At 44.4% G+C, this 11,570-nt stretch overlaps 3 protein-coding genes across 3 annotated transcripts in view; 2 read left to right on the top strand and 1 right to left on the bottom strand.

The window, feature by feature from the left end:
* LOC132837223 (histone H2AX-like) overlaps nt 1–3,694 on the top strand; it is a 50,541-nt gene extending 46,847 nt beyond the window's left edge. The window contains exon 4 of the mRNA XM_060856942.1: nt 3,081–3,694. Coding sequence (XP_060712925.1) covers nt 3,081–3,481 — 401 coding nt within the window. The 3' untranslated portion in view covers nt 3,482–3,694. The remainder of the gene's footprint in view (nt 1–3,080) is intronic.
* Nucleotides 1,732–2,697, top strand: LOC132837182 (histone H2B 1/2-like). Its single transcript, XM_060856900.1, has one exon. It carries the CDS (start codon nt 1,743–1,745, stop codon nt 2,121–2,123), a length of 381 nt encoding a protein of 126 aa, XP_060712883.1. The 5' UTR covers nt 1,732–1,742; the 3' UTR covers nt 2,124–2,697.
* Nucleotides 3,695–4,962: 1,268 nt separating the features above from the next.
* Nucleotides 4,963–7,455, bottom strand: LOC132837202 (histone H4-like). Its single transcript, XM_060856921.1, has 2 exons — nt 7,442–7,455; nt 4,963–5,733 (listed from the first exon to the last, which is right to left on the bottom strand). The coding sequence occupies exons 1-2, from the start codon at nt 7,453–7,455 to the stop codon at nt 5,415–5,417; spliced, it is 333 nt and encodes a 110-aa protein (XP_060712904.1). The 3' UTR covers nt 4,963–5,414.
* Between the last annotated feature and the right edge of the window lie 4,115 nt (nt 7,456–11,570).

The following is an 11,570-nucleotide window of genomic DNA, read 5'->3' as shown; positions in this document are numbered from 1 at the left end:
TACCTACAGCATGTACACTGTATCTGCATGACAGGAATGGGAGGCATCATTCACCATTCACTTTATCTTTAAATTACTGATATGTGTGCGCTCATAGATTACATACTGATCGATTCAGTTATAAGTTACTGAGACGTACCAAGGATGGAGTGAAAAATGATTAGCCATCCATTTCATCAGAAATTTCGAGATGTTGAGATATTTGCTCTCTGACATGCCTGTGATTGACTGAAACGGAATAAACACAAGATTAGAAATAACAAAGTGGCAGTTACAGCATGAAATACTGAGTCACTTGCAAAGTAATAAAATGTTAGGAGTACAACTATTTATTAGCTAGAAACTGGCACAAACAATGTAACATCAGTAGTGACATTGCAGATATTGTCAGTAACAATGTACAAAGAATTATTCCTTATCGCAATGCTTGAGTTATAATTACAAACCCAACTTCAATTTGCAGAAGTTGATTTTCATAGGGTATGGGAGTGGAAGGTAGTGAGTCCTACCTGGCTCTGTCCAAAGTCAATGGATGACACCTACGGAGTAAAACAACACTTCACACTTAAGAAGGTCTGAATTACAGTCCAGTAACATACTGACATGTAAAGACTGGAATAGAGTTGACAAAAATACATCCCAGAAACAGACGGGCACGGATTGGTGTCGAGAGTGTGGTGCTGGAAAAGCACAGCGGGTTAGGCAGCATCTGAGGAGCAGGAGAATTGAAGTTTCGAGACTTTCATCTCGACGTTTTGGGCATAAGCCCTCTGATCCCCAGTATCTGCAATCCTCACTTTCTCCTAAGGGCACAGGTTGGAGGAATATTTCTACATCAGTGTTTGATGGTTACAGAATAAAACCTTTCTTGAAGTAACACTAATTGAGTATTACACGGAGGACCAGAGCCTCAGTGGACAGAGGTTGAGTTAATGCCAAATGTGTAAATAAGGACACGACAGATACAAAGTTAAAGTGACACATATGTAGCATGCTAACAGTTGCTGGTTAACAGGTATTCGCGTAAGACTGAGAAATGCTATAAATCCGTACATGAAACTGCAAGACACCTAAATGAGAAGTGCAGCAACGTGGTTCAGTTACAAAGCACACAGTTATCAATCAAGTTCTCAGAAATATATTCATCCCACAGTCTAGACATCATTCAGCTCGTGACTCAAGTATTACATAGAAACGTTTTCTTTTCATTTATCTTCAACTCCGTGCAGTTGAGAACGAGTTGCATCAACCCCAAGTGTAGAAAACACTCACGGTCATGTTCCACTGGATTGTGTAAGTTGACAACAAATGTAATCGCAATTTCAAACGGATGAGTTTTTTTTCACATAGTGACAGGTTCTGTGTTATTTCCGACCCATACAGAAGAACAGAAAGAGACATGCGGAGCTAGAAACACATCATCACAACAACGAGCAAAAGGAAACCTAGCCAATACCATAATCGCTTTCTGTGTGACAGGGATAAACCTCCCTCAGTCAGACTGACCGGAACAGAATCATCATTCACTTCACATTTCGTTGCAGATTCTGACCGAATCACATTGCAAAACATAGTAACCAATCAGAGACTGTGAGATTTTGTGAAAATCGTCAGTGTAAACTACCCAATCAGGATCCGAGCTATCCCACTGTCCCGCATTAGCGTTGATGACGCCGTCAGTCTATAAAAAGCGAATTCCGAGCCGCCTTTCCCTTATTCTGTGTCTGAAAGTGAGCGGCGCTATGGCTGATGAGAAGAAAGCGCAGCAAGCGTCCAAGAAGGGCGCGAAGAAAATCATCAAGAAGACGCCAGCGAAGGGCGGCAGAAAGAGGAAGCGGACCAGGAAAGAAAGTTACTCCATCTACATCTACAAAGTGATGAAGCAGGTTCACCCCGACACCGGCATCTCCTCCAAGGCCATGAGCATCATGAACTCGTTCGTTAACGATATTTTCGAGCGTATCGCGGGGGAGGCTTCCCGCCTGGCCCATTACAACAAGCGCAGCACCATCAGCTCCCGGGAGATCCAGACCGCCGTGCGGCTGCTGCTACCCGGGGAGCTGGCCAAGCACGCCGTGTCGGAGGGCACAAAGGCGGTGACCAAGTACACCAGCTCCAAGTGAAGGACCGCACTGCACTGAAACACACACGTCCACAACCCAAAGGCTCTTTTAAGAGCCATCCACAACTTCCTTGAGACAGCTGAATCAATTTTTTTTACGATTTGATTGTTTTGCTTCCATGTAATTCTGGACGAGGTATTTTTAATTTTAGTGCAATATGCATTTGTTTTTGCAAGTACTTTGCGAATTAGTGGGGTTTGGGTGCAGAAACCGGATTAAGCGAGTCATTTTTCATCTTGTATATTCATCCGTGGCAGACAAAAAAGTAAGTGACCACGTCTTTCAGTCCCACCTCCTGTTGTTGGAGAGACTTTCAAAGTGAACCGAGAGAACACCAACACTGCTACCGGACTGAAATGTGGAGCTTTTGTTGAATCTGATTGAGAGCGATAAGGGAGGACGACTTCTCTATTGATTCTGAGCCGGTAGACTGGTGTGTGCCGCTTTCTCCGCATGTTGGTGTTCTAAAGAAATGTGAAGTGAAAAGACAGGTTGCAGACTTCAGTGTTTCGCCCGTTTTGTTTCACTTCTTCGCAAGGTTTAGAAAATAACCCACTTTCAAAATCAGAAATGGACAGATAGAGGTCGGCAAATGAGGGAGATTAACACAGTGTGAAGTATATATTTGTAAACTAAAAGTCAATTAACAATTATATTAATGTTTTTTAAACGTCCTCACTTTCTTGTACTTCATTTTTCATGTAAAACATACTCCTTTGTTTGGAAATTGGCGGGCTTTTCAAATTGGAAAGAAAACGGTTGATTTGGCGCCGGTACTTCCCGCCCTCCTCCCTGTGCCCTCTCCGGATTGGGGAATGAGGCAGATATCTGATTGGGAATTGAAACAACATTAGGAGGGGCTGAACAATGGGACCAATCAGAAATGGCCGCCCCACCATTCCTCCCGAAGGTATAAGAGGCCGCAATGTGGGCGGAGTGTAGCATTCTCTTTGATAGTGCCTGTGATAATGTCTGGAAGAGGAAAGGGCGGTGGGAAAGGTCGCGCCAAGGCCAAGTCTCGATCGTCCCGGGCTGGCCTGCAGTTCCCGGTGGGCCGTGTTCACAGGCTCCTGAGAAAGGGCAACTATGCTGAGCGTGTGGGTGCCGGAGCGCCGGTCTATCTGGCTGCGGTGCTGGAGTATCTGACGGCTGAAATCCTGGAGCTGGCCGGCAACGCGGCCCGGGACAACAAGAAGACCCGCATCATCCCCAGGCACCTGCAGCTGGCCGTGCGCAACGACGAGGAGCTCAACAAGCTGCTGGGAGGGGTGACCATCGCTCAGGGCGGGGTGCTGCCTAATATCCAGGCCGTGCTGCTGCCTAAGAAAACCTCCGCTGCGGGAGCCGCTAAAAAGTGAAGAAACCATTTTTGAATCTGACAACACAAAGGCTCTTTTAAGAGCCACTCACAGCATCTGTGAAAGGGGCTAATCTTTCTGTCGGATTGATTATTTTCCTTTTAATGTGGAGAGCGCTCGCCTTTGTACCGGACATTAATAAATTCCACGCTCCATTTAATTGGATATTGTTACTGTCTATGGGAAAGTGAAGGGTACAGATGCTGGTGTAGATGAGTGTAGTGCTGGAAAAGCACAGCAGTTCAGAGAGCATCCGAGGAGCGGGAACATCGACATTTCGAGCAAAATCCCTTCATCAGAATGTCTATGGGAGCAGAGAAACAATCGCATTCTATGATAAATTATAAATGTCCTAGACTACAGGATTTTTTTATTGAACACTGCCTGAGTGATCTGTCTTTAGTTATAATAGCTTGAGTTTCGAATGACCCCGATCGCGTTTGACCTCGCATTAGATTCACATTTCATTTAAGAGCAGTAACGAGTCAGTTGCTGCAGGATGCAGTAAGGAACGGTCCCTGACCCTCTGCGCTTTATTTTCTGCTCGGTTCCTATCCAGACTTGTATCCCCTGTTTCTGGGGAGAGAGAGAGAGCGAGCAGATTGAACACCAGTGAGGCATTTTTCAGCTGTAAAGGCGGGTATGGGATAACGTGAAATTGTCTGTACGTTGCTTTTTCGATTATGAAATTAATCAACGTGTGTTCTCCTGTGTAAAACTTGCTGCTCTTTTATACGTGATGGCGGGCATTTTCAAATTTGAAACTAAGCCGTTGGTCTCTTGGCGCCATTTCCCCCTCTTTCTCCTGCTTCCACCTCATCACAAGTCATGTTAACGCAAAGGGAGTCAATGAGGAGATAGGGTTTTTCCACAAATATCTAACCCAATACCAAAATTTTAATGTTAAAATTACACTTATTACTATATTTTTTCATACATTCCACAATCCCTGAATGAAGGTCTCGTTAGTTACAAATTTCATTGCCAATGCCTGCGGTTTTTGATTTGAACGAACTTCCGCTAGAAATACTAATCACGCCTATCACTTTCTGCTCTCTCTGGATGAACAACCCAACTTGCATCCGCTCTGAATCAATTGAAAGCCCGTCGATTGAAACACCTTTAAAGCTAATACAATGTACAGGGATAAAATTAAAGAAGCACACTTGATCAAGATATTTTTATTTCATCCAGATTATTACTTGCCCGAAGACAATTTGTAATCACTGTCTGAACGGGCAGATGGAAAGAACGTACCATTAAGATATCCATAGGCTCCCAGAAACAAAACTGAGCCGAATATTATGCGTCGGAAATAGGAATACTGCAATTTGTAACATTAATGTCTGGGTTCCACAATAAATAAAAGACATGGACGAGGTAAAGGCCTGGGAAAAGGCGGAGCGAAGCCTCACCGCAAAGTGCTCCGTGATAAATAAATAAATGACACATTGATTATTACTGAGACAGACGAGAGAGGAACGAAGGTTAAGGGGAGAAGGGAGAAATATCCCTGCATAATCGAATGGTAGAACAAGCTGGATGGGCAGAATGGCCAATGCTGCAACTACATTTTACAATTACAACTCATGATGCGATAGTTGACATGGAATAATCAGGTTGCAGAACACTTGGCTAGATTCGCCGAATACCCTGAACTACACTTGAGGAATGCTTACAATTGTAAAAGCATTGGCCACGGTAAACAACAAAAAAGTGAACCGTCCACACTGAATGGTCTCTGTTGCACCGCGGAACACGGTATTAGTACGTTACGGAACGGAAATAATTTTAAAATTACGGCATATGTGAGATAACCGACAACACTAGAGTTGCGCTGCTTTCCCCGTCCTCAGGTCTCCGCTCTCTATCAGAGGGTTTGGGTGGCTCTGAAAAGAGCCTTTGGGTTCGCTGGAAAAAGGTCGCTTAATGTTCAGCCGCCGAATCCATAGAGAGTGCGGCCCTGGCGTTTCAGAGCGTACACCACATCCATGGCGGTGACCGTCTTGCGCTTGGCGTGCTCAGTGTAGGTGACCGCATCCCGGATCACATTCTCCAGGAAAACCTTCAGCACCCCGCGGGTCTCCTCGTAGATCAAGCCCGAGATGCGCTTGACCCCGCCACGGCGAGCCAGGCGCCGGATGGCTGGTTTCGTGATGCCCTGGATGTTATCACGGAGCACTTTGCGGTGCCGCTTCGCTCCGCCTTTTCCCAGGCCTTTACCTCCTTTACCTCTTCCAGACATCACGCTTCTTCACTCCAATCGCTGCTGAATGAGAGCCGAGCTGGCTCCCCTTCCGTTTTTATACAGCCCGGCCCGACCTGACTGAGAAAGAGCTGACAGAGAGTGAGAGGCGGATCCGGAGAGGAAACTGAGTGACAGACAGAGCAGGCTTTGTTCATCCAGCTCCGCCTCCAGCTCACTCCAGCCCCAACTGTATCTGGGACTGAACCTTTTCTCCCCAAAGCGGACTGTCTCTGAGTAGAGGAGCGCATGCGTGAGACCCTCCCCCAACGCTGCCATTGAGGAGCATTTACTCAGTGAGTGCAAGAGGTTTGTTTGAAACAGACCGCAATGGAGAGATCAGCGCCCAGGGAAGCGAGGGAACAGCAGGCTCCTTCCCGCAGCACATCGGGATGGGAGCCTGGGACACAGAGGGGGCTCCGAGACCGGGATTGATTCGGGGTGAGTTCTGGGAGAACCGGGGGCTGTTTGTAAGAGGCCAAGCGGAGCAGGAACTGGTCCCGGAACTTGGAGTGAGCGGGCTGGGGGGGGGAAGAGAGAGGCCTTTCTCGAGCTGTGTGTGGGCCTGCTGAGGGAGAGAGAGCGGGAAGAAACTGCTGTGGGTCATTCTGTGGTTTGCAATGCTCTGAACTCTGTTTTAATTTCAATCTGTTTCCCGAGGTTGTGTGGACCAACTGTAGGAATGTGATACTCTTGTAAAAAGATATGCGCTGGGGTCTTGGTAAAAACATTAGAAATAGCGCCGTTTTTCCTATTTCCAACAGGTAGTTGGGGAGTTGAATATTGAACTGTGTAAGCATCCCGATGATTGAGTACTCCCATTCATGGCACTGGGCAGTTGTTGCTCAGTTTCTGGGTCTCACTCAATTGGTATCAATTTAAAAATCACAGCACCAGGTTATAGTCCAACGGTTTTTTCGGAAGCTCCTGCTGTGTGATTTTTTAACATTGTCGACCCCAGTCCAACACCAGCATCTCCAAATCAATTGGTATCGAATCACATGAAAAACAAACAATCCCCAGACAAGGAGCAGCTCAGGGCAACAATGGAATCAGACCTATGGTTCTGGTTAAGTTGTTGGCTTTAAAGAAGTATCAACACACATCCTAATGAAGATGCAATCAATGTGACAATGATCAGTTCAATATTACCAGACTAGCCTCATGTTGATTTACAGGTGGTGTCCCTGTGTCTTCCTCCAGAAAAACACCTGAGGGACTAAGACGCTGTAATACGTCTTCTGTTCAAAACAAAGCGAGGCCAGCTGCCTCTGACAAACAGAAGGCATGTAGCCCATTGAAGTTTACACACCAGCTTTGAAGATAGATAAACTGAATCCTCATCCAAAATAGACATTCAGGAACTGCATAAAAAATTTCAGTAATTAAGGGCAATTTCAAAGTTACAATGAAGATAGACAAATAGGCCACATGGTTGTTCAAACAATGCAACAATCAGTGAAGTTGGGGTTAAATACAGAGATGGAGGGAAACTATGGTCACCGACAGGGCAAGAATTACCGAAGAGTCGTCGAGTCATAGAGATGTACAGTGTAGAAATAGACCCTTCGATCCATGCCAACCAGATATCCTAACCTAATCTTCTCCCATTTGCCAGCACTTTCCCATCTCTCTCTAAATCATTCCTATTCATATTGTTAAAGTACAAATTTGAGACAGCACAGAAAATCCCTTGTGGACTCAGCCCTGTAAGCCTCTCTTGGTTCATCATGGAGATCGTACTCCTTGGTAGTCTGGAATGAAAACCTCTTGCAAACAGTTTAGCTTAATTTTAGACTTCCCCTTTATTTACCAATAGCATCATTGTTACAATGTAACATTGACACCTAAGGGCCGGGCTAGCTCAGGTTCTAAAGCCTTAGAAGAGTAGGATAAGAGCCCTTCCTTTAAGAGTCCTCACAAGCTACTCCACTCTTCTGTCTCAAACAAGCTTCCTTTTTAGAAAATTTCACAAAAAACACTGCATGTTCTTAATTAGATAGACAGTGGAAAGGCAATAATTTGTAAGGAAGAGAAGTTAATTAACAGGTCTGTGTGCGCTTTACTGATCACTCCTGTCGGCCCTTAACCATCCATTAGGTGAGAAAAACAGATCCAGCTGAGTCAGGTGCCTGTTGGTGAGGTAGGTCCCTGTCATAAAGAGGTACCAGTCTAAACTAAGTGGAAGAGGTATAAGGTAACCTTGCACAGCTCACATGTCAGATATTATTGTTTTACAAAATGGCTTCTGAGCAAGCAGGACAAGCTTTGGCCACAAAATGGCTTCCTAATAGATTGTGTCAGAATCTCTTTGATGTTAGGTTTAGAATAATTTTTAAACTGGGAGCAGACTCCTGCTTTTTATCTTAAACACAGCATCATTCCGTATCGGGGGCTGAAATGTTACCACAAGGTTGAATTTTTAATGAATCATTTGTCTCAAATTAAACATACTTTCTTTTCAGGGTTGTGATTCAAATTCAAAGCAGACAGAAGATCTGATGAGTTAGAATTGACAGTGGGGCAGTCATGGTCTGTAAGAACGCTAAGATAACCCCAAGGCATTTTATGCGTATGTTAGAACCATGAAAATGACGAGAACGAGGGTAGGTCCGATCAAGGACAGTAGTGGGAGACTGTGTATTGAGTCGGAAGAGACAGGAGAGGTCTTGAATGAGTACTTTTCTTCAGTATTGACGAATGAGAGGGATCGTATTGTTGAAGAGGAGAGTGTGAAACGGACTGGTAAGTTAGAAGAGATACTTGTTAGGAAGGAAGATGTGTTGGACATTTTGAACAACTTGAGGGTAGACAAGTCCCCCAGGCCTGACGGGATATATCCCAGAATTATGTGGGAAGCAAGAGAGGAAATTGCAGTACCGTTGGCAATGATCTTTTCGTCTTCACTGTCAACGGGGGTGGTACCAGGGGACTGGAGAGTGGCAAATGTTGTGCCCCTGTTCAAAAAAGGGAATAGGGATAACCCCGGGAATTACAGGCCAGTTAGTCTTACTTCTGTGGTAGGCAAAGTAATGGAAAGGGTACTGAGGGATAGGATTTATGAGTATCTGGAAAGACACTGCTTGATTAGGGACAGCCAGCACGGATTTGTGAAGGGTAGGTCTTGCCTTACAATTCTTATTGAATTCTTTGAGGAGGTGACCAAGCATGTGGATGAGGGTAGAGCAGTGGATGTAGTGTACATGGATTTTAGTAAGGCATTTGATAAGGTTCCCCATGGTAGGCTTATGCGGAAAGTCAGGAGGCATGGGATAGAGGGAAATTTGGCCAATTGGATAGAGAACTGGCTAACCGGTCGAAGTCAGAGAGTGGTGGGAGATGGTAAATATTCAGCCTGGAGCCCAGTTACAAGTGGAGTTCCGCAGGGATCAGTTCTGGGTCCTCTGCTGTTTGTAATTTTTATTAATGACTTGGATGAGGGAGTCGAAGGGTGGGTCAGTAAATTTGCAGATGATACGAAGATTGGTGGAGTTGTGGATAGTGAGGAGGGCTGTTGTCGGCTGCAAAGGGATTTAGATATGATGCAGAGCTGGGCTGAGGAGTGGCAGATGGAGTTCAATCCTGCCAAGTGTGAGGTTGTCCATTTTGGAAGGACAAATAAGAATGCGGAATACAGGGTTAACGGTAGGGTTCTTAGTCAGGTGGAGGAACAGAGGGATCTTGGGGTCTATGTACATAGATCTTTGAAAGTTGCCACTCAGGTGGATAGAGCTTGTAAGAAGGCCTATGGTGTATTAGCGTTCATTAGCAGAGGGATTGAATTCAAGAGTCGTGAAGTGATGTTGCAGCTGTACAGGACTTTGGTTAGGCCACATTTGGAGTACTGTGTGCAATTTTGGTCACCTCACTTTAGGAAAGATGTGAAAGCTTTGGAGAGGGTGCAGAGAAGATTTACCAGGATGTTGCCTGGAATGGAGAATAGGTTGTACAAGGATAGGTTGAGAGTGCTAGGCCTTTTCTCATTGGAACGGCGAAGGATAAGAGGTGATTTGATAGAGGTTTATAAGATGATCAGAGGAATAGATAGAGTAGACAGTCATAAACTTTTTCCCTGGGTACAACAGTGTGTTACAAGGGGACATAAATTTAAGGTGAAGGGTGGAAGGTATAGGGGAGATGTCAGGGGTGGGTTCTTTACCCAGAGAGTGGTGGGGGCATGGAATGCGCTGCCCGTGGGAGTGGTAGAGTCAGAATCACTGGTGACCTTTAAGCGGCAATTGGATAGGTACATGGATGGGTGCTTAAGCTAGGACAAATGTTCGGCACAACATCGTGGGCCGAAGGGCCTGTTCTGTGCTGCATTGTTCTATGTTCTATGTTCTAAGGTGTCATCAATATTATATTTTAGAGTTTACATTTCATAATCAGTGGCTATTCAAAATCATAAAGTCCAAAATGCAAATAAATTCAAATAAATGCATCTCTCTCTCTCTCACACACACACAAGGGTAATAAGAACCCACTATTATTGGTAGGACCTGACTGTTTATTACAAGGCTTTTGACATGCTTCTAAGATGATACAAAGTTTCTGAGATCACAGTTAAACACTGTCATTAATTTCACAATTTAACAACTATGAATGTTATCACTGTGTCCTTTTTCCACTGATTCACTGATGTTAGGGCAAATGTTCTTAATTGCTTTAGAGCATCCTGTTATCACTTGGTGAGAACTGATGTTTTTATCTTCTACACATCCTGGGTTACCCCTTTTGTGGCCTGATGCTTCCCTGCCTATCCTGTTTATTTTCTCCTGTGCAGCAAGTGTTCTATAATTCAACATTACATTTAGACTAAATGTTTCAGGACAAGTTTTAAGGCTTTCTCTTTATACCCACCCAGATGCCTTTTAAATGTAATTGTACTGGCCTCCTCCACTTCTCCATGCGCCTTATGATTGTATAAACTTCTATAAGGTCAATCTCAAGGGAAAACATTTCCAGCCTATTCAGCCTCTGCTTATAGCTCAAATCCTCCAACCGGGATGAAGCATATTTACACGGTGTTTGTGTATGACTGAGAAGGACAGAATTAATCCTTTGCTGAATAATTGTCACAGACAGAGATGACAATTAAATAATGTGAATTCCAAACACACAATCTATGCAGGTAGCTCATGCACTACTTGCAAGATGTCCTTTCTTTAATACACTGGCAATACAACTTGGTAAACTTCTGCCCATTTCTAATCTGCCTGAATATGTGATGGTCTCCATTTCCTCAATAAGACATCATTTTTAAGATGATAATATTCAGGGATGCATCTGAAACAAAAGAGAACAGAATACTAAATAACTTAAAAAGCCAAAAAAGCAACATATTTTACCAACTTAATGGTGTTTCCAACATTTACAGCAATCCCCATAAATACCCCTTGGCACAAAAGGTAAAATCAAAAACTTGGTCTTACAGGAGAAATGGCAGAGAGAAGAGTACCATCATGGACCAGCTTCTTTGGGTTCAGCAGCTTTTTCAACTGCCTGACTGCTTTCGGTCAATAGCCAGTCAAAACCAAATCAAACCAGAGTAAAGCGGATCTGGGAAAACTGGGACACCCCCCTTTCATTGTACAAGTGTTCTGTTTAAAAATGTGGAAGCCTTTTGCCTGAGGCATTATCTGTTAGCTATAATCAAAATGGTCCTAAAACCCATCAACTCTGACTTTTCAGAGCCTGTCTCTTTTAGAGGCATGTTAAAGAGCAGCAGCATCACAGCAGACTGGTCCAAGAAGTAAAAGCCCAGAGGATACAGGGTAATGTGTTGAATTGGATCCTAAGTCGGCTCAGTCACAAGAAAGAAAGGATAATGGTCAATGGTGGTGC

Source organism: Hemiscyllium ocellatum, chromosome 49 (genome assembly GCF_020745735.1).
Source record: "Hemiscyllium ocellatum isolate sHemOce1 chromosome 49, sHemOce1.pat.X.cur, whole genome shotgun sequence".
NCBI lineage: Eukaryota > Metazoa > Chordata > Chondrichthyes > Orectolobiformes > Hemiscylliidae > Hemiscyllium > Hemiscyllium ocellatum.
The sequence above is the reverse complement of the archived record's forward strand: the minus strand, read 5'-3'. Positions and strand labels throughout refer to the sequence as shown.